The 26,663-nt window shown below is 41.6% G+C and overlaps 1 protein-coding gene across 1 annotated transcript in view; it reads left to right on the top strand.

Annotated features, from left to right (window-relative positions):
- The window catches only part of UMODL1 (uromodulin like 1), a 61,029-nt gene that overhangs the window by 5,892 nt on the left and 28,474 nt on the right, over positions 1-26,663 (top strand). Inside the window, exons 2-10 of the mRNA XM_073359875.2 lie at positions 2,987-3,148; positions 3,552-3,667; positions 5,181-5,373; positions 6,707-6,847; positions 9,202-9,456; positions 11,728-11,840; positions 14,743-14,962; positions 20,402-20,539; positions 21,135-21,908. Coding sequence (XP_073215976.2) covers positions 2,987-3,148; positions 3,552-3,667; positions 5,181-5,373; positions 6,707-6,847; positions 9,202-9,456; positions 11,728-11,840; positions 14,743-14,962; positions 20,402-20,539; positions 21,135-21,908 — 2,112 coding nt within the window. The remainder of the gene's footprint in view (positions 1-2,986; positions 3,149-3,551; positions 3,668-5,180; positions 5,374-6,706; positions 6,848-9,201; positions 9,457-11,727; positions 11,841-14,742; positions 14,963-20,401; positions 20,540-21,134; positions 21,909-26,663) is intronic.

The following is a 26,663-nucleotide window of genomic DNA, read 5'->3' as shown; positions in this document are numbered from 1 at the left end:
TGGGGAAAACCCAGGACACTGTTTCTTTAAAGGTGTGGGATCAGGAATTCTGTAGTGTAGGGTGGGGCAGGGCTGCGTGTCCTCTATCTCTCAGCCACTCGGGAGGAGCTGTCAGAAGGAGAGCAGTGTAATATGCTGTTTTCTCCCTCTGAACAGGGGAGACATTGGCAGGAGAAGGAAGCCAGAGCTAGAAGGTTGAGCTCCTGCTAGGAAAGGCTCGGAGTGACATTTTGTCAAGGAAGCAGACGGAAACATGGGAAGATCTCTGCATGTGGTAGAAGAGCTAGACAGGAGTATGAACTTTTGGGTTGTGGTGCAGGGATTTATTCTGGGGAGTGCTGAAGACTGTTTTTGGACTGTTTCTGTTATTAAGCCAGCTCTGGGTGTGGCATGGTGTTAGCCACAAAAAAGACTGGGTAAAGTTCACAAACGGCATGGAAGAGGGGAAAGAGACCCAATGCTGGGAAGCTGTGTCTGCCCAAGAGGAGGTGCTTGGGAGGTGGCCGACCAAGGGCCAGTCCCCAACTTTGACTGGGGGACCTATTGTGTTACTTTCTGTACAAATACACTCAGAGAGAGAGTCCCTGCTTCAAAGAGCTTACAATCCAAATAGACCAGGCAGAAAAAGGTGAAAGAAAGGCTCCACTTTCACAGATGAGGACCTGAAGTGCTTTGTCCATGATTACACGGGACGTCTGTGGCAGAGCTGGGAGTTAGCTGTGTAGCTCATGAGTCCCAATATGGTGTTTTAACCAATCCTTTCTCTCAAGATGGTGAACCTGTCTCCTCTGAGCCAGGCTCTCTCCAAAATATCTGCCCCTCCCTTGCAAAACTCCCAGGGCACTCTCTGAAGAAACATGAGCTAAAGCAGCCCAATATTTGTTGAGGGAGTAGGGCTGCTGGGGTTCATCTTTGTTGAAAACTAACTTTCAATTGAAATGTCAAAAGTTGGTTCCCTGCCAACCCTTTTGGAGCAAACTATAGAACTAAGTCTATGTAGCTCTGTGCCAGGTTGCATACAGCTCTACTAAAACACCGAAATATTTGATTTTGTACATATTCAAAACAAAATACAGTTAAAAAAGTCTAAAGTATGCTGGGCTCAAATCTTCAAAACCGCATGCGCAAATAACTTGCATGCCGGTTACTTGGATGGTGTAAGTAACTGAATGTACAAAGACCAGTTTGAAGTCTAAGACCATGTCTGCACTGTCCCCTATATTGGCAAAATGTATGTTGCTCAGGGGTGTGGAAAAAAATATAAGTTTCACCCGCAGAAGTGGTAGTGTGCACAGCACTAGGTCGGCGGGAGAGCTACCACGGCTTGTTGAGGTGGTTTGGTTACGTCAATGAGAGAGCTCTCTTCTGTTGGCACAGAGCGGCTACGTGAGCGATCTTACAGTGGTGCAGCTGCATCGGCACAGCTGTGCTGCTGTAAGTTCACTAGTGTAGACATGGCCTTAGTTGGTAATATCTTTAAGCAATTATTATGGCTGCACAGCCAGTTGCAGAAACCGGGCTGCAAATTATGAATATGTAATTTTGCTCATGTATGATGGACACCAGCACCAACACACTGGGGGTGGAACTGGGGTCCTCCAGACCAAAAAGTCTGAGCTGCTGCAGCTTGAGCTAAAAAGCCATGTCTCCTTAGCTGTGGTTAGGCTCCTGTCCTCTGTGGATTAACACAGAGGGGGACCTGTAACACCCACCCACCTGTAGGTTACACATGTTCACTTTAAATCTTGATTGATAAAGCTCACTAGCCTGTTAAAGGAGTATATTTAGTGGAGACACAAGATCTCATTCAATATTACAGCACACTTGACAGAAAAATCAAAATTTTACTTTTAATCAGCACACTGGGATATGAGAAATCGAAACCCCATTAAAAATTGGCAGTGTCCATTTAATTCCCGAGAAGTTCAATTATGGTGAATGTATTTTTTATCACTGCAACACCTTTGGCTACAATCACAAGAATTGTTTTCATTTTCCTCTTGGCTGAAGAAAATTGTCCACTCAGCAGAATGGGACTTAATGAGACCAAAAAACACTGGGCACAGTGAATGGAGAAGAAGAGAAACCATAGGACCCAACACGGAAAGACGAGTGGAGATGAACAGCAGCTGGGCCTATGTCTGACGGGAGTGTATGAAGGGAAGGCTCGGAGAAGCCTGATATTAAATCATAGAAAATATTTTCAGTCTTCCTCAGATTGGAACCAACTGTTGGCATGAAGCCAGGAAAATTATGTGCATTTTACTTAGGAAGTGGTAATATTCTTCCTTAGTCACCCTCTTCTTGGCTAAATCTGTTTTAGGATAGCAACCTCATGTAATTCCCAGAAATTAAATAAACACTGTCAGGTTACAAATCATGGGCTGAATTCTGCTCTCCTTTCTTAGTATGTAACCCTATAGCTTTCAGTTGCATGGCAGTGGTGTAACTGAGAGCAGAATTTATCCCCATGAAAACCCCCATTTCCATCCCTGTGTAATATTTTAGATTATAAAAACTGAAGGAGCTGGTGGGGGTAAAACCCAGAATGTCTCAGCTTTTTGCTGTTTATTGACCCTTACATTTCATTCTGTTTGGACTAGAGCTGGTCAAAAAACTGGAAAGTGACCTCATGAAAATTTCCAAGTTATTTCTGTTTTGCTGGAAATGTTCCATTTTCCACATTTTACGCAAAGTTTTATTTTTTTTCCCTTTATTGCAACCTGTCTTTTCTATTAACTCAAAATGTTGATAAAAATGTCATGGAAAAAGTCACAAAAATCAGAAAATGTTGATGATGTTGACAATTTTTTACAGAACACTTCTTGTCTTAAGTTGCTATTCTCCCCCCCTTTCCTCAGGAAAACCCCAAGAAGAGACCCTCACCCAGGACTATGAGGAGATGTATCCCTTAGATTCAATATCACAATGTTAAAGAAACCAAATATCACATGCAATTTTGCTGTTAAATGTTTTTATTACACAGCATTGAACAGATCCAATGAATTTGCCTCAAGACCTGGTGTTTGTCCAGAGGAAGAAATGGATTCATTAAACTATTCATGCACACTTGATACTGACTGTCCAGGACTTAAAAAATGCTGTAACTCATCCAAAGGAGCAGGCTGTGTGGATCCTATACCAGAAGGTATGCTGTTGACAAATTCTCAACTCCCTCCAAAAGAAGTAAGCCTTACTTTTTCTGCTGAAGATGAGGACAAACAAAGCAATTGTTATTGTGTATCTTCATAACATAATACATTAATCTGATTTCCATCAATTCAAGGATGATTGGTTTCAATATTGAATCTGTGAGCCCCTGACAACTGGCTTTAAAGATCTGGTGGAACTTTCTTGCTCTAATTCTTCCCCCTGGCTAGTTCTGTCATCTGGATTACATGAGAAATACCTTGGTTTGTGATAGCTGTATATGGTACATTCACAGATACTGAATCAAAGCCCACTGCATTCAATGGGAGCCTTTCTATTGACTCGAATTTGTTCTGAATCAGACCCCAAATGCTTTTATATTTTAATTTGTTCAATTTCAGAGAGAAACCTGAAAAAATATTGGTATAATGTGTCAGTCCTTGTGAAAATGGATTTTAATGAATTAAGCAGAGTGGATCTAAGACTTTTGAATCATTCACGCCTTTTGCACTCCATGGTACGTATAGATACAAAGAACCGAAAGCTCTTGCGTTCTTGTTTCTCTCATTGCATCGACATTGATACTCAATACCAACACAGCCAAGCTACATTGGGCTGGAAGGGTTCTTGGTGTTGGGCAGGACCTTATTATCCAGCCACTCCCCAGTATTATAGCAGGATAGATTTAATTTTTCCTAAAGCATTCTCAATAGGTGAATGCCAGTTTTACTCTTGCATATGTCAAGTAGCAGCAATTTCACAGCTTCCTTTGACATTTCTTAAGACACTGAAAGGGAGTTCAAAGTTCTTATGCTATAAGATCTAATTTTCCTTCTACTCCAGTGACATCTGCTCTGCCTCTAAGCCCCACTTAAAAGCAGAGATGGACTTGAGAGATACAATTTAGATCTGGATTTAAAGAACTCCAAAGTTGGGTGTTTTCAGATCTGGGGTTTTGGTTTGACTCATTCTGGAAACAAGGGCCATTTGTGAAACTGGGATCTAGATATAAATCAGATTCGGACTCCCGCAAATGTTGATAGTTTAACTCCAGGAGTAAACAGCAGCTGCTGTTAGAGGGAAAGTTCCAATGAACAAGCTCAGTCACTTTGTTAGGATGGTGCATGTGCAGTCTGGTCCTCACTAGGAGCTGTGAGGGACTGGAGCATGCCCAGTGCATATGGAATTTTCTGATGTTTTGGCTGCTAAGCTCAAGCAAGTCTCTACTGAGCATGTACAAACAGATTTTTAAGAGGCTTATAACTTGTTCAAATTTGGGTGGATTTTCACAGGAGGAACAAAAGGCATCCCTGATGCAAAAATCACCCCATTGCTAAATTTCAAGTGCCTGCTGCAAAGCAAGGGGGCAGCACGACTTCTCAAAGAAAAGGTTGTTAAAATTTTCTTAACGTTTTAGAACAATGTTCTTCCCTCTAGCCTCATCCTTGGAAACAGCTGAACCATTCTGGCAGAAACATTTTAAAAAAATCATCCTGAGGCAGACACCCAGTGTGGAAAATTTCAGCCCAAGTGCTGAATTTTGGTAAAGTCATAAGACTCTGTTTTCAGTTGCTTATAAGGGAAGTGTTGGGTCCTTTTAATAATAGGCTGTGCTATCAGCTCTGCCTGTAATAAGTATTTTGTTATTGAGCCTCTGTTATTTAAGTACTACACTCAAAAAGGACCTGTCAATAACAACCAGACCTTCCTTTTCTTATGTGTTCCTGGCAAAGCTTTTAGGTCTGACAAAGATTTCAACTCCTTCATTAGTCTAGCAGTTATCACACTGCATCCTTTTCTATGCAATAAGAGAAACAGAAATGTTCACTCTACACAAATTCAAACTAAAATACTGCTTGTTTTTCCTGTTGTTGAATTCTGAATGAATGCTTGTTTTGTTTTGTTTTGTTTTGTTCAGTTAAGTATTAGTTTTTTTTAGTATGATAATCGCTGGATAGGTTATACCTCATTGGTGTATAGCTGTATTGCTAAACAAATCATATATAAAAGTTTATTCCCCTCTTTTACAGATGACTGGTGCATTATGGCCTTTAAATTCCTCAGTGTACCATATCCAGACTACTCAGGCAGAAACATATGCTGGGACATTAACATCTCAGGTTCTTATTGGATTACATCAGCCAGCTCCACTAATGAAAGTTTCTTCTTTGTTGAAAGACATCGTGAAGCGTGTGTATGAAGTTATCAACATAGATGTTCAAGGTTTTTATTTTTTATGGTTCTGTCTCTCGGGGAAACTTTTTCAGTCACTCAGAATTTTAGCCCTATGGCTTGCCATTGACCATGGGAAATATAAAGTGAAACTTTGAACATTTGGGTGTCTAAGATACCCACTCTGTGGCAAATGAAGTTTCTAATTCATAGTTATTTAGAAATCTGCATTTTGGTGGGGGATTCCCTTGCTCACTTGAGAAGAAATACACTTTCATAAGGTAGCATATCTTTAGACTTAAAAGAAAAGCATGCCTGAATTTGTGGCATAGTAGTAGGCATTTTAAACAGGTAATAGTCTTAATGAAAACTTTCATGGGGCCCTTTGAAATCAAGACTGCTTTGTATTTTGGAAACCTGTTGCAAGTGCTACTGCAGATAACTTGGATGATCAAATAAGAATATGATCTGCCTAGATATTTGGCGTGCACACATCCCTGTGGTATATGAGCCCCTGTATTTAGACCACTTTCTTAGAGTCACCTAGATCTGATCTATCTACCAAAACATTGCAGTTTAAGTATTTGAAGATTTGAAACTCCAAAAATGTAGTACGAAACACTACTTGGCCTAAAAACGCAATTTGAAAATAATGCTTTAAAGACTCAATCCAACTCCCTCTGAAGTCAAGGGAAAGACTCCCATTGACTTCAGTGGGTTTTGGCTCATGCCCTAGAATAGTAAGAAAGGTAACATAATTTTAAAAATCGTATCTTAAAAATAAATTATGGGAGAGTTGTAATTGGATCAAAGCTGGTTCAAGGGAGGTGGTAACACTGCAGTCCCAAGTGGCATTCCCACACTCTTCTCTGTGGCCAAAATGCAGGGGCTGGGAGAGGTAATAATAAGATACATATTTTTCTTTCAAGGCAACAAGCTGAAAGGGGTAAGAGTGACAGGGACTTCATGGAGAGGGTGGTTGTGGGATGAACTCTCTTGGTGGGGAGACAGAACAGAGGAGCAGCACTGAGGAAACTAACATCCTTTTAAAATGCATAAAACTGACACTGGGTTGGTTCCAGTCCATGAACGACTTTGAAAGTCAAACTTCTTTCCATAATTTACATATGCAATTGCTTGATTGTGCCATTAGCTTTGAGAATAGCAAATCATTCTTTCTACAGTAAGTGCTTTGAAATTGCTTGCTGGCCAGATTTTGATCTCAGTTGTGTTGGTGCAAATCCAGAGTAACTCGGATGGATTTACATTACTGTAATTGTGTACATAGTCTGGCCTTATCTGTGCTATAGACTGCAGGTAAATTCCTGTGCTGCTTTCAAGATACTTGTAAGTTCTGTCCTAAAAACTGTGTTCCTCTCCTTAGATGTAAATGAATGTTCCCACGCTGAACTCAATGCTTGTTCCAGATCAGAGCTTTGCATAAATTTGGAAGGTTATTATAACTGCACCTGTGAACGCGAACATGTGGACGGGAATTCTAGCCAGCCACAGAAAGAATTTAAAGGTAGGAAACATGGGCCTGATTTTCAGAAGTCTGAGGAATGTTCTCTCATCTACTTTAAAGGGCTGTGTGCCAGCAAAGGAGTTCTGGAGCACAATGTGCTCTCTGCCCTTTATGATGGAGTTGGGAGTGGAAGATGGCATAGGATCTGCCTGTTAACTGTTTTACTGCTGATTGTTTTAGCAAAACCAACCATGTACTTTATCCCACAATACCTAGCCAATTGCCAAAAAGCTCCCAAATCCATCTGCCAAAGCTTCAGCTTCAACCTGCAATAACTTCTTTGATCCAGTCATGCATTATCAATACATATCCACAGGGTCCTCAGGAAATACAAATATGTGTAAGTATATTCTGCATACTTAAAGTCCATTTGCAGTTTCAACTGCGTACAGTATTTGTTACGGTCCTCAACTGTTGTGTAATGTTAACCTTAGGCTGTTAAACGGTTGCTATGTACCAGTCAGACATAGCTGCAAATCAGTGATGGGTGAAATTATTCCTTATGGCACAATTCAGAAAAGAATTTAAACGTGCTTAGATCCCACTGACTTCAATGGGACTACTCATGTGCTTAAAGCTAAACACGTCGGTTAGTGTCTGTAGGATCAGGGCCTTAGCAAATTTAGTGATTTGTGTTTCCACTTATATTACTTACAGTGCACTGATTTAGTCCTATGAGCTGTTGAAAATGTGGATGATGTTTAATTTGGATTTGTTTGGCTAAGAATGTCTAATTGCTTAACAATGCCCTTTCTTCCTTAATATGATATACTCTACTCCAAGTTCACCACGCGATCCAGTTAGTACAAGCAATAGTTCTGTCGCTATAAGTAAATCAACAGCTAATAAATCTACTGATTCAGAATGCTATAAGTAACCTTGGATGCTAATTAATATTGCTTGATTTTAAGTTCATCACCAATTCAATCCCCTCTGTCCTGAAGGCTGTTTGAGTTACAGTGTCTAGAGTTCCAGCTGAGGGATAGTAGTAGGAATGACCCCCAATAGCTTAGCCTTTCTATTACCCAGTTTAATTCCTTCACTTGAGCAGGATCGCAATCCCATTAACAATCTCCCCCCTCTTTTTCTTTGCAGAGGGGAAAGTTTTAAGAAGTGACCTTTTGTCTAGTTCATTGAGACTATCAGTTATTATGACTTTGACCCTCATATTAGTCCTCCACTTGCAATTTAACATAAAGTGGCAGAAATTAAATCAGTCATTTTAGAGCAGTAGGTGTTATGCCTCTAGGATTTGTAAAACTATCTGTTTGATGGGCCACTGGCTTGAATGATTGGGAACAAGTCCCTTCCATTGAAACAGGCACCCACATTGTTTGGTTTGAAAAAACCTTTGATTCCCTTTTCCTTAGGAAGTTCAATCAGTATAAAAAGAACTGAAATTGTGACTGACTGATGCCACAGTCTTCCATTCTGTGTTGAGTGTCTGCATGAAAACTAGAATCCCAAGCTTTGTTCTAATTTACACTGCCCAGATGGGTAGCATTTGGCTGAGGAAGTGCATTGGGAGAGCAAAGTATAAAATAAATAAAGAATACATGCATATATTGAGACAAGGTGGGTGAGGTAATATCTTTTATTGGACCAACTTCTGTTGGCAAGAGAGACAAACTTTTGGGTTTACACAGAGCTCTTATTCAGGTCCTTTGTAAGCTTGAAGTTGGTCCAGTGAAGGATATTACCTCACCCACTTTTTCTCCCTAATATCCTGGGACCAAAATGGCTACAATAACACTGCATGTATGGATATAATACATATGATAATTATTCCAAAGGTATTGAATGCAGTTATTGATTCCTAATTCTGCAACCCTTATTCAAGTTGAGTGAAAAGAAAAGGAGTACTTGTGGCACCTTAGAGACTAACCAATTTATTTGAGCATAAGCTTTCGCTGCTCAAATAAATTGGTTAGTCTCTAAGGTGCCACAAGTACTCCTTTTCTTTTTGCGGTTACAGACTAACACGGCTGTTACTCTGAATCAAGTTGAGTGGTATTCTACTCCATGAGTAGTTACCACTGAGATTGCATTTACATCAGTCATTCAAGCCAGTGTTTTACAGGACAGGTATCTGTATTTATATAGATCAGTCACAAATCCTGGAGGCAAAAAACGGAAAACAAATTGTAAATGTATAGCTAATGGCTCCAGTGGGGCTACTTGTGGAGTAGGATACTACTCAGTGTAAAAATGGCAGAATCTGGTCGTTTATTTTGCAATGAGCAATTTCACTCTATTGATCAAAACCATATATGTGTATAATGGATTTGGAGTACATCATCTCTTAGAAAAAAGATTCCTTTCACTTTTGATGATGCTCTCCTGTGCTACCATAGATCTGTTTTCAATTGAAAACCACCGAATCGTCAGCGTTACCAGCAGCAGTTTTGAAGTATCTTGGAGTGTATATTCTACTCTGAACCACACATTCCAAGTACAAGTGTACAAGGGCAAAGAGTTGATCACAAGTATGGAGACTACAGAAATGAAAAGGGATGTGTCTGGGCTGGAAGCAGGTATAAAATACACAGTGAAGATCAGCTATGAAGCTTGTGGAAAGAACATTATCTCCTATCGAAATGTCAAAACCGGTAAATATCACCTTAGAAATGTTGCATTTCTCACCACATCTCTATCCTGTGAGGATTCCCCATGATGCCTTCAAGACCCCACCTTCAGCTTTCTTCCACTCACTCATGCTCTCTTCCCCTTACCCCAATGCTAGTGTAATTCAGATAACCAGCCAGCAGGGGTTGTGTGGAGCTGTGTGGCTCTTTTGTTACGCAGCTGGTAAAGGGAAGCACTTGCTTCCTGAGTCAGGCAATTAGAGACATAAATCTAATCTAGAATGTGGTGTTGCCCATGCAGGCAGCTGCCATTGCTGCACTACCCTTTTTTTCCAGTCAAGATAAATTGCAGGGGAGGTCCTGCTTTTGTCTGATTTAGAGCTGAGTTGAGAGAGGAACAAGGAAGTGAAGTGATTTACATAGGTATAAATCAGAGGCTCTCTGAGAATATTATAACTGACACACCTGCTTGAGTGAAGGCCAGATTTTGGTGAGCTAGTGCGCAACAGATCAGGATTGAAGTCCATGGACAAGAGCTGTATAAAGAAGCTTGCAGAGGCTCTGCTATATTACAGCTAGTTCCATCCACTCAGCCAATGCTGCTTCCCCCTCTGCTTTCACCTGCACCAAACGCCCTCCTAAATTTTAACAAGATACAATTTCTTTGTTTAAATGAGGTCAGTATTTACAGTTATATGAGTTAATGAGCCTCACAATCCAAGACATAAACTGGTCCCTAGCTGGGGTGAAGGAGAAATTCCCCCATGGTAGAGCACTGCATAATTAGCTGCATCATCATGTGGGTGTTATACCTGGCTCTGAAGTATCCAACACTGGCCATTTTTTTACGTAGGATATTAGGTGGACTATGGGTCTACTAAAGTTTTGCTGTTCCTTTGGTCTAAAATTATTTCCTGAGATCCCACATGGCCTCTTAAATCCGTCAGAAAAAATCAGAGCTGGCCAGAGGTCAACAATTCTGTTTCATGAGGCCTTCCAAAGTTTCAGAATTTGTTTTTGTTTCATATTGTAATGAGGACAAAACCTTTAGAAACAAAGTGGAAGTATGTTGAAAAGGTCAGGTTTTTGATTCTTCTCATTCTGGTTATAAGTATCAGAGAGCCCTGGACCTCAGAAACCTTCCCAGAAAAAAACTTTGTCAAATGTCTCTGAAAAACATTTGGGTTTCAACAAAAGAGAAAATTTAATCAGAAATGTCCCAACCTGTTCTAAGTAAAATATTTAGTTACAGCCATTGTGAGGATGTTGCTAGTCACCTTTTTGTAGGATTCTTCCCTTTAGTCAGCTAAGAAATGACAATGGTTTGACTCTGTAAGGAGCTACCTCTCTTATCTCTTTTGGAGGAGAAAATAGAGGTTATAGTGACTGAGGAAATATAGGTACATCAGTCAGATATGAAGGTAAAGCCACCAAAAAAAGAAAAAGGTCTTAGCTGTAGACTGAAAGTATCTATCTTATCTATGTTACAGGGTAAAGCAGTTGCTACAGGCTCTCAAGCTGCTGATTTCAGATAACACACTATACATGAAAGCCATTATTGTTTGTTAGGCAGTGGAAATTATATGTACCTTTTTTTAATCTTCATTTTAGGAATGCTGTTAATACCATGCAACATAATTTCCAATGACAAGTTGTGATGACCTGATAGGAACCCAGACCTGGATTTAAAAACACATTGGAGAATTTCTAAGTGCTTGTCTCTATCTTTAGAAGATCAGTAACAGAAAACTGGCTCTAGTTGTTTGGTTTAGCGTTAACACCTTAGAAATATAGTGGTCCATTTACTTCATACTAGTACTAGGTTATTGGACAGAGAATCTCACCTTCAGCACTAAGTATTTCTCCAATTATATTTTCTTTTCTATCACCCCCATGTCCATTCCGCATCATTACTTTCTACACAGATTTTCACTAATTTGCGGGATAGATGGGTGTAAAAGAAATACTTGGATACAAATGCTAGATCAAACTTCATATATAATGGGTGACTACAAAACAGATTTGAAAACTCCTAAATATTAGGGGTCAAAATCTAAACTTTCCCAAACTTCAGAGTGTTCAGATTCAGGCCAGATCCTCAGCTGTTGTAAATCAGAGGCACTCCATTGACTTCAATGAAGCTATGCTAATTTACACCATCAAGGTTCCACTTCTGGTATTCAGTGTTTCAGTTTGCCCCTGAACCCAAATCTGAGGTTTTGATTCAGGTACATCAGTTTTGATCAAATCATTTCCTCTTCTCCTTTATCCATATTTTAATATTGTGTCTTATAGATGCCCAGATATTTGGTGTTACAATAAAGATCCTAAACTATAGCTTCACTGAACATTTCCACAACACGAGTAGCTCAGAATATCAAGAGTTTTCAAGCCTGTTGCTCAGAGAGGTAACACTAAAATATATGTGTGTAATTGTTTTAAACTTGGGATTTACTTAATGTCTCTGAGAAGCTTGTACACATTTACAAAGTCTGGTAAAAATCCTCAGGCCATTTCTTTGGACCTTCACTTACAATTGAAATAAAAGGAGTTTGCAAAATAAAAAAGCAAATCAGGGCCCTGACCTGGTTACCACTGAAGTCAATGGCAGTTTTGCCTTACAGAAGAGTGAAGGAAAAACAGTGATGCAGAAGAGTCTTCTCCACTTCAGATTTTTATATTGATAAGGAATTTGCTGCAAGTTGATCTGAGGATTTTTAATAGATCTTTGAAATGCACGTGTGGCCTGGGTTTCTTTGTGTTATGTTTTCAGCAATTTTTCACCTATTCTCCAAGCTCTTTCTCCTTTAAGCAGAGGAGGTTGGGTCAGGATTGCTTCTAATACCTCATTAGATATTCACATACTGCATGCCATGAATCTAAGGTGCTGTCAATTCATCAGTCATGAATTACAAAATAAATAGGCCTGAGTTTGGTTCCAGACATGAACTTCCACAAAGTGTGGGGAGTTTCAGATAGGGTATTCTGTTGTAGTTCCGTCTTATAGAGATGGGACCTCACTGTGAAGTTCAGATCTAAATCCAAGCCCAGAATTTCCCCAAACTATATGTACAGATGGGCCCAAGTCCCCTCTAAAGTTCAAAAAAGACTGACAACAAAAAGATTGGACATACAGGACCACATTTTCAAAGGAAGACACAACAGGTACATTTGCTTACCTAAATGGACATTTGCTCATGCAAAATGGGTAATTGCTTGCATAGGTGCAAGACGTAGGTTTCCGTGGCCATGAATACTCCACCCCTGTGGTAGAGGGGCATTTTTGCGAATCTGTCTATCTGACTCAAACAGCAAAATATTTTCAACACCATCTGAAGCCACTGGAAAATCAGAACTCAGACCAGTCAAATAGTTTGCTCAGATTTGTGAACGTTTTGAGTGAAACTTAGCTCAGTTTGAGCAAACCTTACCTGCTTTATGCTTTCTTACACAGTCATAGAGTTTAAGGCTAGAAGAGACCACTAGATCATCTAGTTCAGTGTTTCTCAATAACTGGTCCATAGACTGGCACTGGTCTCTGAGATCTCCCTGGCCTCCTTCCCACCACCTGCACCCTAACCTCACATTGTAAACTCAAAGTAAAAATGTTCAGGATCATGCAGAAATCAAAGGCTGAAACCTGGAAAAAATTCTGCTCAAGCACCCACAAGGCAAAACTGCTAAGTTTAGCACACTCTAACACTGACATTAGTGCACTAGATTCATCCCTCCGGTAACTCCATTGGCTCAGAATATGCATCCACTTAGCTCATTGCTGGGAAAGCATAATATATTTGTTGTGTTGTCTTTCAGTCAATTCATTCAAATAAAACTGATTTATATAAGCTATCCATTTTTTAAAAAGTCAGTTTTGTCTTGTCCTAGTCTCAGATTTCTTTGTAATTGGATTCCACTGCACTTGGGTTGGGATTGTGTGTTTCAGATAAACTGCAGCCTGTGAGGGTTTCAGTCAGGTCACATGGAATTGAACAGGTGAATTAGGGACAAAGCAGCAGATGAGAGCTCTAAAATTGTACCATATTGGCATCAAAAGTTTAGGACATGAAGTCACTGGGACACATTTAGGCCTCGCGCAAGTGAGTTCAAGGCTAATGAAGTCAGTGGAATTCTGCTCATTTGAGCCAGGGCTCAGTTTGATCTGTAGCATCATTGTCCATTTGACAAGACATTTTTTGGAAGTGCCCAAGTCCCATTTTCAAAAGTCACTTAGGTGCCTTAATCTCACTAAAAGTCAATGAATCAATGAGACTTAGGCTCCTAAGCACCTGAGTGACTTCTGGAAATGAGACTTAGGCTTCTAAATCACTTAGGAGCTTTACATTTCTTTTACTGTAGTTCAGTTTCATAGTAGAGAATGGCTCTATCCTTGGGTTCAGAGGGCTCAGTACAGAACTCAGGGAAAGAATAGGAAGCTGGATTTATGCTACCTCTGCACTCCCTGATCCTAGCACCTGCTGGGGGCTGACTTGACCTCAGATGTATTTTAGACCATCTCAGAGCTGCTCTAACTGGGATCAGTCCAGTAGTTTATCACAGAATGCTCCAACCTCTCCTTCTCCCCAGCATGCCTGTGACCTGGTCCTTACTCTTGGGGGAACAAAGGAGGTTGGTTATGGATTCTGGCTATGCTGGCCCACAGGCACCCTGGCATTACCCTATGCCAGGGGAATCCCTAGCTGGCCACCTAGACCAGGATTGAAGCTATTTCATACCTCATTGGAGCTGAGGAGTTGGCCCAGAATCTGAAATGCTAATTGACCCATCTCCACTCTTATTACCACATATCAGATCTTTTAGAACTTCATTCTCATTTACACGTGGCCCTTTGCACTGCTCTGGCAGAGCAAATAGGCCTTAAGGTGGGTATAAATTACATTCACTCCCAAATTAAAACTCCTTTACGGTGTCAGAGTGGTGCAAAAAGGGGTGCTAAAGTAAATGAGAATTAGTTTTCAGAAACCCATCAGTGCTTGACAGCCAGAGCACTTACACAGAGAAAGGTAGATATTATAGCTTTGAAAATCTCTTCCTGGACACTCCAGATATTCAAAATGTATTAATTCTCTGTTCTTAATTCATGTTATGGCCTTCCACTGTGTTGTGAGTGTATTAGACTCAGCTGAATTGCTCGGTTTTTGCTGATTGATATCACAGACTGGATGATGTTTTTCTATAAGTGTTATATATAGAATATGAAGATAGATAGACAGCATACATGTTAAAAATTTGTAATGTGCTGCTTTAATTGTGTTCTTATTGTATTATCAACGTTTCTCTCACTTTTTTCAGATTGAAAATTCATTTCCACCAAATATTTCTATATTATACAAAACTGGGAAGCTGAAGGTGCAAATTGAGTCCCTGAAAGCTGGAAGTATCATTGTGAGGCTTAGAATCATCGTACAGGATCCCGAGTTTCCAACAGACGTGTCCACATTCGCTCCTATGCTTTCTTCTCTGTATAGAAGCTCAGTGTTTTTGGTTGATCAGCAGAGCACCTCAGTAGAAGGTGGATCTTTTTGAAAAAAGTAGTATTTTCATAACCTGCGATAGCATTTAGATTCTTTGTCAAAAGTACTTTACACAGAAATAAGGTACAGTGTTAAGGTGACACAGTAGTATTGTAAGGAAAATAGAGAAATCAGACCTCCCTTCGCAGGCTTAGAACTAGAACGGGCCTCTTGTAACTCTTTGCCCCTTGGCCCAAGTGGCTAGGGAGAAAGGATGGTGGGCCTCTGTGGGCATTCTTCCCTCCGTTTATGCTGTCAGGGTCCTGATGTAGGAATGAATGGAGCCTGGATTAGCCAGTTTCCCCACTCCCTCTCTCCCTTCCTCCTCCGCTTTGTGGGATACTAGGAGGTTGCCATCTAGTGGGTAGCTGAGGATAGTGTGTGGATTTACTCGGTATGTGAAAGACACATCCCCTCTGGAATACTGTATATTCAAGGCTGCTGCTGTTGTGTTTGGTCCAGATTTTAAAAAATGCAATGCAACATTTCTGTGATAAAAGTCCAGCCAGAGGAATTACCTGATGTCATCCCAGTGAAATGAGCTAAGGAACTGTGCATGGAATTTATGTTGCAGTAGGTCCTCTTTAGATCTACAGTACCCACTATTTTTTCTAATCAGATGGTTCTGGCATCAGGTTTCAAAACGAACAGAGCCAACCACAGTTCAGACAGCTGCCAAAGGCAGCAAAATCGGTGGTTGGGTCTCTGAATAACGTGTCCTATGAAAGCTTATTTAGCACAGTCAAGAAAAGCCCCCTTCCGACTTCCCGATCTGGGTGGATGGAATTAATGAAGAGACAAACTGTAGCGGGTTTCAGAGTAGCATCTGTGTTAGTCTGTATCCGCAAAAAGAACAGGAGGATTTGTGGCACCTTAGAGATGAACACATTTATTATGCTCTAATAAAGCTTATGCTCTAATAAATGTGTTCATCGCTAAGGTGCCACAAGTACGCCTGTTCTTTAAACTGTAGCTGAAGCATATATTGATCAAACTTCCATCAGATACAATCTTGCAAAGTGATAATGATATGTGCCAAAATACATCATTGGAGTGTTCGCCCCTTGCTGCACGTACATTATACGGGAATTTTGAGCATGAAGGGGTGGGGGAGGGCAAAAGTTCTAAAATGTTTTAATTCAAAAATCCAGTAGAGTTCAAGTAACATTCTTACCCAGCAGCAATTCCCCGGAATGGCACAGACAACTGCTCCACTCTCCTGTATAGCTAGAAAATGGCTTATATGTTTCTTAACTCTGAACAAACATTCGTTTATCAATAATTTCTGAAAATGAAACACACACAATAAAGCTGAAAACACAGGGAAAGATTTGTATATCAGGCTTTCCAGCTGTATCAAAACTGCATCTTCTAACGATTCCTGGATAGCATGGCCATATCTTCAGCTGGTATAATCAGTATAGCTCCATTTCTATGAATGAATCTACATTGTTTTACATTAGCTAAGGATAAGGGCTTGATTTGACACAAAGTGAACTTGGCAGACCAGAGAATCCATCCCTAAAACAGCACAGCTGAAAAAACCAGGAGAGCTAATATAGCTGAAAGTACTGGGGCAATAAACATCTTTCTTTGGGGTCATATATTATCATTATCTATTATGTCTACTGTGGTAGTGTCTAATAGACTAACCGAGAATGGGATCTCATTGTCCTAGGCATTGTACAATCGGAGTAGTAGACAGGCCCTTCCCCGAAGAGCTGACAATCTAAACAGACAAGATAGATAAAGAATACAATATGTATGTACCTTACATAGGCAAATATAACATACCAGCAAGTGAACAAAGTGGGGGCCTGGAAAGAATTATTTTTATAATTTTTATAATTTTGTTTGAGTGGGATAAGGATTAGCTGGATGAAAAGACTAAGGCCAAGTCTACGCTCAAAAATTAAGTCAACCCAGTGACGTCTCCCAGGATGTTAAAAAGCCAGACCCCTGAACAACATAGTTAAAGTGACCTAACCCCTGGGGTAGACAGCACGAGGTCAGCAGAAGAATTCTTCCATCAACCTAGCTATTGCCTCTCAGGGAGATGGAATAACTGCGCTGATCGGAGAACCCCTCCTGTTGTTGCTGTGAGTGTCTACACTGAATTGCTATTTCAAGTGTAGACAAGCCCTAAGGAAGGGAGAAGGGACATTGAAGTGAGGGATAATGGCACGGGAGGAAAGGGAGGAGGGAAGTATGGAGAGCAGGTGGAATGATGCTGATCTGAAAAGACTGGGGATGGGGTGGGCGAGGGTGGCACAAACAGCCAATCAGCACAGGACAAAGAATTTAGCTGCTGTAACTGTTACCTCATGGAATAAGGTTTCAGAGTGGTAGCCGTGTTAGTCTGTATCAGCAAAAAGAACGAGGAGTACTTGTGGGACCTTAGAGACTAACAAATTTATTTGGGCATGAGCTTTCATGGGCTAAAACCCACTTCATCGGACGCATGCAGTGGAAAATACAGTAGGAAGATATATATACACAGAGAACATGAAAAAATGGGTGTTGCCATACCAACTGTAATAAGACTAATCAATTAAGGTGGGCTATTATCATCAGGAGAAAAAAAACTTTTGTAGTGATAATCAGGATGGCCCATTTCCAACAGTTGACAAGAAGGTGTGAGTAACAGTAGGGGAAAAATAAACATGGGGAAATAGTTTTTACTTTGTGTAATGACCCATCCACTCCCAGTCTTTATTCTAGCCTAATTTAATGGTGTCCAGTTTGCAAATTAATTCCAGTTCTGCAGTTTCTCATTGGAGTCTGTTTTTGAAGTTTTTTTGTTGGAGAATTGTGACTTTTAGGTCTGAAATTGAGTGACCAGGGAGGTTGACGTGTTCTCCGACTGGTTTTTGAACATTATAATTCTTGACGTCTGATTTGTGTCCATTTATTCTTTTGCGTAGAGATTGTCCGGTTTGACCAATGTACATGGCAGAGGGGCATTGCTGGCACATGATGGCATATATCACACTGGTAGATGTGCAGGTGAACGAGCCTCTGATGGTGTGACTGATGTGATTAGGTCCTATGATGGTGTCCCTTGAATAGATACGTGGACAGAGTTGGCAATGGGCTTTGTTGCAAGGATAGGTTCCTGGGTTAGTGTTTTTGTTGTGTGGTATATGGTTGCTGGTGAGTATTTGCTTCAGGTTGGGGGACTGTCTGTAAGCGAGGACTGGCCTGTCTCCCAAGATCTGTGAGAGTGATGGGTTGTCCTTCAGGATAGGTTGTAGATCCTTGATGATGCGTTGGAGAGGTTTTAGTTGGGGGCTGAAGGTGATGGCTAGTGGCGTTCTGATACTTTCTTTGTTGAGCCTGTCCTGGAGTAGGTGACTTCTGGGTATTCTTCTGGCTCTGTCAATCTGTTTCTTCACTTCAGCAGGTGGGTATTGTAGTTTCAAGAACGCTTGACAGAGATCTTGTAGATGTTTGTCTCTGTCTGAGGGATTGGAGCAAATGCAGTTGTATCGTAGAGCTTGGCTGTAAACAATGGATCGTGTGGTGTGTCCTGGATGGAAGCTGGAGGCATGTAGGTAAGTATAGTGGTCAGTAGGTTTCTGGTATAGGATGGTGGTTATGTGACCATCACTTATAAGGCTCTCAGTCTTGAGGGGTAAGGGAACTGGTGTACAGGGGGCACACTCAGCAAAATGGCAGGAAAACCTCAGTGAAAATCTTCACAAGTAATTAAATGTGTAAATTATTTTATAATTAGAGCTGAAACATCCTCCTAACAGCATAAAACTCTATCAAAAGTCAAGTGGGCCCATGCCTTGGTAAAACATTACTGAAGTTCTTGCATTCCTCATGGTGTGATAAATCGTGGAACCCTATCAGTGGGGTTGGTTTCAACTTAAAAATGGATGTGGACTTTGGATAAATAAAATATGGCAATTAGCTCATGAGTCTGAAAGAGAGAGAAACAAAACGTTACTTAGGTGGGCAGTACTAAATGAAGCATGTGCTCAGGCACAAAGACAAATGCATGCGTGCACATGCACTTTTCCTCTTCTATTCCTAGAATAGGAGTTTCCTTTGTTATAGAAAAAAAAAATCACAGTAATGAATATCGGTACATTTTCAGAACAGGAGCCTAAGGCTATGTCTACACTACACAGCTTTTAGCACCATGGCTGTGTTGCTACAGGCGTGTTTCTAAAAGGTGCTCAGTGTAGCCGCTGTTTGTCGACTCTCCTGCCGACAAAAAACTTCCATCCCAAATGAGCGGCCGACAAAGAGCTGTTCACACGGGCGCTTGTCATTGGCAAAACTTTTATCTTTCGGGCTGGGAGTGGGGTGGGGGTGTTTTCTGAACACCTCTGAAAGGCAAAAGTTTTGTCATTCAGTTGCCAGTGTGGACATAGCCTAAGATGTTACGTTGAACAACTCAATTTTCCAGTCCTTTGGTCAGAGTGATTTGTAGCTGGGATTACATTTTCAGTATAGTCTTTTTTCCAAGTGAACTAGTGCTCTGATCCTGTAAAGATTTAGCCATGAGAGTAATTTAACATGTATGAGTAATCACATTGAACTTAATGGGACGACTTACATATGTAAAGTTAATCACATGTTTATGGGTTTGATGGATTGGGGTCTAAGTGTTCATGAAAGATGCCAGAGAGAGTGCCCTGGAGAATTAAGTCTTGTATTTAGCCACATACATAGCACTGGCAGTGGTGGTGGAAGCGTTTTCCACTTTACCATAGCAGGGCGCCCTTACATTTAAGCATTTTCTTACATACCCAAACCATGGTCTCTCTCCTGAGACTGCCTAAAAGGGTTTCAGCTATGACACTAGATTTTATGCTATTGCTTTTACAAAGAACACATTTTTTTTTAAAGAATGGGAGTTTTCACCCTTAGAACTTCCTCCTCCAAAAGTTCAAGACTGTTCCCTGTGGGCATCACTTCTTCCAAATAAGAAAAATTTGGATCCAAATTCTGTTTAAACCTTAGTAAATTTCCAGTGGACTTGCTGGTCCAGAGGCATCCGTGGGTTGTAACTTCATTGGTACATGAAATCTCATGAGATGTGGTAAACTGAATTCAGTGGAGTGTATGCTCCAGAGTAACTTGTTTCTCTGGTGTAAATACACATTGTATTTTCTAATGCCCAACCAACTTTCTCTGGTTCAAGCTTACAGTATGTCTTGTTTTAAATCTATGACAAAAATCTAAATAATCCCCTTTACAAAAATCTTTTCCTGACTAGGACACCCATTTAAAAAAATTTTGATCTGCAAGGATATCAAGATCAGACAATGTTCTGAGTCACTCAAACCTGGGATCTCAGATAAACTGTGAGGACTGAGAACTATATAAATAAGCGCAAGAGTATTTTGTGATTATTTGTAGTTATAACTCAATTCAGCCAGAAAAGAGATTGTTCTACTGACACTTTGGTTTTGGCATTACAGACTGGGACGAATGTGCATCTCGTTCAGAGAATGACTGCTGTATGTATGCAGAGTGTATCAATTTAATGGGATCATACATGTGCAGATGTAAGACAACCATGGATACCAATCCATCTCGACCTGGGAGAAACTGTGAAGGTGAGCATTTAGTTTCTTTTTTCAGGAAAAGCTGGAACACGTCATTTTGCCACCTCCACTTTATTTTTATTGTCATCTATCGTTTATATAGTGCAGAATGTGTGCACAGTACTTTACACATGTCTATAAGGCAAGGTCCTTGCCCTAGGAGCATACAGTGTACCGTCTCCTATGCTCAAGGGCCTGCATTGTGACCACCATCCTTCCCAGGAAGGGAGAACTGGGTAGGTCTCCCTTTGGAACCTCTCAGTATCACTCCTTAATCAGCCAGAAGGGTGGCTTTTGAGTAATGAGTTCCTGTGCATCCCAGGAGCTAAGTGCTCTTCTCAGTGGTGATCCATGTCCTGCTGACCAGAAGAAAGGGAGACCAGGAATTGAATCTGCTTCTCTTGTGTAGCAAGGCAGAGCAGTAAACCACACTACCAGATCCTGTTTTGAGTAGCTTATTGGGTAAAATGTGTTAACGAAATACACACGTCTTACTTACATGACACTAAAATGATCTGATAGATTTTAAAATAAATTAGGGAATGTTCTAATGTTTTATTCCTTTGGTTTGAACATCCATTTCAGTGTCATAACAATGTTGTTACAGGTGAAATTGTGAACCCAGTTACTGAAACAATGCCCCTATATGAATCAGGCGGGACAGAAATACCACCTGAAACAAGTACTGGACTGCATGCTTCACCAGCAATCACTGAAATAAGAACAATGACTACTCTCAGCTCCAAGAGGAGTACCACATTAAATATACCTACTCTGCTACCATCAAGTAGCACACAAGCATCAAGCAGTCATTCTTTCATCAGCAGTCCTCCAGTAACTCAGAGACAAGGCATGATATCATCAATTGGATTTGAAAGAAATAATAGGACAATTGGTACGGAGGGTCCAACAACCATCAAAACACTAGTCGTGGTGACAGAACAATGGAAAGATGTAAGTGCATCACTTGAAAACTCTATGGAAGAGACTTTAACTGCTGCACCACAGCCACTGACTACTGTTACCAATGCATCCATGGATGCAACCAGTCAAGAGCGGCACACTTCACCATTGCCCATATTATATATGGTTTCAAATACAACTTCTGCTGTTGTGAGAAATAAATCTATTGGAGAGACCCACGTACCTCTCCAGGTTCCTGAAGCAAGTTCTCAGGATGGCTCCAGTACATCCCTGCCTACTACAGAAAACCCTACAATTTATACCATAAATTCCACCCTTGATGTACATGAAGAGATCAGAAAAGTTAGCAACTCTTGGTCTGAGACATCTCCTAAAGAATCATCCTCAGTGCCACCTGTTTCCCCTGACTTCTCACCACCAGCTTTCAGTGCAACCACTTTCCCGACCACAGACTGTAGTAAGTATGCATCACAGCACTATCCTGGATGCTTGGTAATTGTTCACAAGAAGAAAGAAGTCAGGGTTCTGAAAAATGCGTAGTTGTGTATGTATTTGGGTATGGGATGGGATTGACCAAAATTTAGTTTGTCTTTTTGAACTATATATTTTCTTGTAGGCTTGGCTTTATTCTTAGGTGCAATTTTCTAAATAAGCATGTCAGAGCATTGCCAAAATAACCGAACCTTCCAATGTTTTGATAGTAATGTAGTTTCATCGATTTGTAACACTTTAGAAGTTGTCCTCAAAAACAGTGAGGTGATTCATGTAACACCTTAAATGTTGCTCCATTTAACATTATGATAAACCTCTTAGGCCTCAATGATCTGGGGAGGGATCCTCTCTCTTGCTATGACACTTGTAGGCTGCAGCCTACAAAGACTATTAAAGTCCCTTTGCCAGCTGAGGGAGTGTTTCCCTGGCACAGGAGAAGGTAGGCTACCCACAGGTTGAGGGGTCTGTATAACTTGGTGGGTGGCGAGAGATGGTCTGATCTTGTACTTCCCTAAAAGTTGCCAGTCAGGCAAGGGTCAGCCGGACTCCTGAAAACCCCAGCAAAGAGCGGAAATGTGTGGAGATCTGAGAGCAACTTTATGAAGACTTCTAATGAAGAGTGATTTAGGGCAATGAGGAGGCATGATCTGTTTGGCTCTGGGGAGATGTACTACAATGGTTCTTATGAATTTTCCACCTTTCCACCTACCTCCTTGGGCCTCATTTTATCTCTTGGAAACTCTCTCCCACTCGTTCATGGGGTCCACCCTCGCCTCTCTCTGCTCTCTTGAATCCCCTCATCCCTTCTGCCACTACCACCACCAGCCAGGGCCGGCCCACAACATTTTGACACCTGAGGCAGGGAGCTCAAATGAATCCCCCATGCTCCCTCGCTTAGGCCAAAACTTTGAAAGGTCTCAAGTCTGCCTTCTTCCTGTTCTACCCTCTCACGGTACTGCTCTGCTACCTACCCCAATAAAGGAGAACTAACAACTTAAAATGCCTTGTTCATAAATTTTAAGTAACACTTAACTTTCAAACGCCTGAACAGCAAATGTAACTTTTCTTGTCTGCATAGTAAACACTGACATTTTTATCTGTTTGAATAATCAAAGTCGTGCTTTCTATTCCTTCTTGGTTGCAAAGATTTGAACTGCTTCCTGCTGAAGGTCCACAGTCTGGGCCAGCTCATGTTCTATTAAGATGGTTGCAAGGCCAACCAGCCTCTCCTGTGTCATTGTGGAGCGTAGACATGTTTTTATTAACATCAGCTTGGAGAAGCTGCGTTCTCCACTGGCAACTGTTACAGGAAGTGTTAAAAGTATGCTCAGAGCAACAAAAGCATTTGAAAAGAGGGTGGTCATCTTATTTGTGCACATATATTCCAGAGCAGCCTTTGGAATTGATCCTGCTGAAATGTATCTTGAAAGGGCTTTCAGTTCATCACCTAAATCACTCGCATCAATATCACGCATGTCATCATGTGTCAATACTGTCTCTAGTGTCCTGCATTGCTGGTGTAGGCCTTCTTCAGGTATAGTGAGGAGTTCTGGAATATCATACAACATCCCAAATATACTGATGTGTTCCTTGAGCTGCATGAAACGTTCTTCAACTGACTGTATTGCACAATCTAGCACCTGGTTAAAGAATTCAACTTTGAATTGTTGTTTGGGGTCTCTTATGGGATTATCCCATGCCTTGTAATCAAAATGTCATCTTCTTTGGTGACTCTTGTATTCTTGAATGGGTGGGAAAATAGCTTCAGTGTGAAGTTCCTCTGCCAACTTCTGTGCACTCTTCAGAACATTTTGAAATCTCTCATCTGACCGGTAAGACTGTAGGTATGACTTTGCTTTGTCCAGTTCTTCCATTGCTCCAGATATATCAAGGTCAACACTTTGGAGTCTCTTGCTTACAGCATTTATTTCAAACAGTATGTCATGTCAAAACACTAAGCCGCACAGAAATTTGAAGTTATGTATGTTTCTGGTGATTCCATTTCCCTCTGCCACTGTTCTCCCGCAAACAGTTCCTGTCATAGCATTATCCACCATAATGGCAACTATGGCATCATCTATCTTCCCAGTTTGGTGTTTGTTAGGCTTTATCGCCTCCACTCGACTTTCCCATCGTGTGGCACTAAGTGGTTTCAGTGTCAGAGAGGATGTTCACAGATGTTGCTTCAAAATTTGCCATCGATGAGTTGATGCAAAGAAAAATACACAGATGCTTTGAATTACATTAAAAAATTCAGCAGCCTCACTAGAAGCTGATGCTGGATCACTGACCACCAAGCTCAATGAATGAGAACTGCATGGGACAAAAAAAGCTCGAGGGTTTAACTCATGGATTCGTGTCTGTGCTCCTCTGTTCTTTCCTCTCATGTTGGCACCATTATCGTAGCCCTGACCTCTCATGTCAGCTATCGCAATTCCCGTATCATTCAGCTTTATAAGAAGCACATTTGTCATACCAGCTCCTGTAGTATCAATGTCAATAAATTCTAGAAAATGCTCTCTGACAATCACCATTGCAGGGGCCTTTTCACTGGGTTCTGTTGTTGTTACAAACTGCACCATTAACGTAATTTGTTCCGTATGGCTGATGTCAGGTGTGCAGTCCAGAATAACAGAGTAATATCTTGCTGACTTCAGATAAGCCACAATCTTCTGTTTGACTTTTGTTGTCAGTAACTGTATGATCTCATTTCGAATTGTTTTTCCAAGGTAGTGATGTGTGTACATTTCTTGGGTGGTGACTCTTCTTAGATGCTCCTGGAGTACAGCATCAAACTCAGCCATCAGCTCCACAATTTTAAGGAAGTTTCCATTGTTTGGCACATGCAGCTGATCTGAAGTGCCACGCAGTGCTAGGTTTTGGGTAGCAAGCATTCTCACAATGGCAATGAGCCTTTTCAGAACATTTTGCCAGTAAAGAGACTCTGATGCAGTCTTCTCTTGATGCTGATTATCTATGGTGGCCTTTAACCTTAGTCTCATCTCAAGCTCATTCCACCTATGGAATGCTCTCTGGTGATTTGCTGCCTTCTCATGGCATGCCAGATTTCTAGCCAGATTTTTCCAGTCCTTTGTTCCTGTAGAACCCAACGTGGCTGGAACATTAGACTGGAAGAGTTTGCAACAAAACCAGTATGCAGCATTCTGGGTTTTTGGGTACGTAAGCCAGTGGTCCCCAACCTTTCTGTGGGAATAGCACATTTCTATTCCCAGAAGGCTTGGGCGGTTGCCAGAGACCCTGCCGCCAAAATGCCGCCGAAAAGTGGCAGTGAAAAGAAGCATCGCCGCAGAAATGCACTTCTCGGTGGCATTTCAGCGGGCGGTTCTCCAGTGGCCGCACTCGGCGGTGGCATTTTGGCGGTGCAGTGTCCTGTGGGCGCGCACAACTGCCCTGGCGGGCGCCATTGCACCCACAGGCACTGCGTTGGGGACCCCTGACATAAGCCATGGCCTCTCCGCTTTGTCACCATTGGGGATTTCACGCCAGTAATGTATTGGATGGAAACTTCTATTTTCATTGTCTTTGGGGAACATGAAGTTTTTCACTTGCTGTGTCCCATGCACTACAAGGAAGTCACTCAGGCTACTGCTCAAGTGGGTCCACAGTCCTGGATCATCTAGACTTAAGGAACTAAACTCAGCAGCAGCTGTTTCTTGCGCCTCCATCACACTCTTCTCTGATCTACACTTTTCTTCAGGATTGTGCACGGTTACATCCATTTGAGATGGAGATATGGATGCTGCAGTAGCTGCCAGGTCACCTGCACTCTGACTAACTGAAGATCAGGCATCTCCTCACCACTCACATCCTCACTGGGGCCAGAAGGCTCACCATGAATATTTGTGTCTATGTATCTCAGGAGAGCTCCTTCCTGCTTAGATAGAAAAGCTTCCTTTGCTTTCTTTCTTTTTCTGAATGCTGCCCCAGAGGAGCGTTTTCTTCTTTCACTCATGACTGCTGTTCTGTGCCAGCTATAGTGGCTCTCAACACTCAAGTGAAGGGGACAAATAAGCAGGCTGGTAGCAGGGCCTGAGTGAGGGAAGATATCAGCATCTTAAGGGCCTAACTGGCTCCTACTGCTTCAGTTGACTGCCTGTTCTCCTCAAGTGGGTTCAGGGAAGCAGCAGGAAACAGGAAGCTCCCTGAGAAGCTCGGGTTAATCAGTCCAGGCTCCTGGGGGTGCAAGAGAGTTACATAAGAGACTCCTCCTCCCCTCTCTCCCTACAGCTCCTGCTGCTTTCTGTTATTCCCTCTCACCTTTTCTCCTGCCTGCCTGTTATGTCTCTTGTACCCTCCTTTCTCCAGCACAGCACTCCACCATCTCTGTGCATCTAGAGCGGAGAGAATACATATGCCCCAGCAGCAGACACAATTTTCTACACTCTGGGTCCTAGTGGCGCCCGCCCCCCCGCCCACAGTCGGGCACCTGAGCAGGCCGCCTCAGTTTGCCTCATGGTAAGGCCAGCTCTGCCACCAGCCCCCTTTCCTGAGTCCCTTCTAGTGCTTTGTGAAGCTGCCTAGCACAGCACACAGGATGTTGGCTGGATGGCTGCTTCTCCTGTCCTTGCTGCCTCCTCTGAAGATAATGAAAGCTGAGAAAGGGGACAGCCAAGGGCCTGCTGCTAGCTACCGTGACTGAGAAGAGGAAACATCATAACAGCATCTGCTGGCTTGAGGCAGGAAGTACAGGGTTTTTGAG

Source organism: Lepidochelys kempii, chromosome 1 (genome assembly GCF_965140285.1).
Source record: "Lepidochelys kempii isolate rLepKem1 chromosome 1, rLepKem1.hap1, whole genome shotgun sequence".
In the NCBI taxonomy this organism is placed as follows: domain Eukaryota; kingdom Metazoa; phylum Chordata; order Testudines; family Cheloniidae; genus Lepidochelys; species Lepidochelys kempii.
This window is presented reverse-complemented; position numbering and strand designations above follow the sequence as displayed.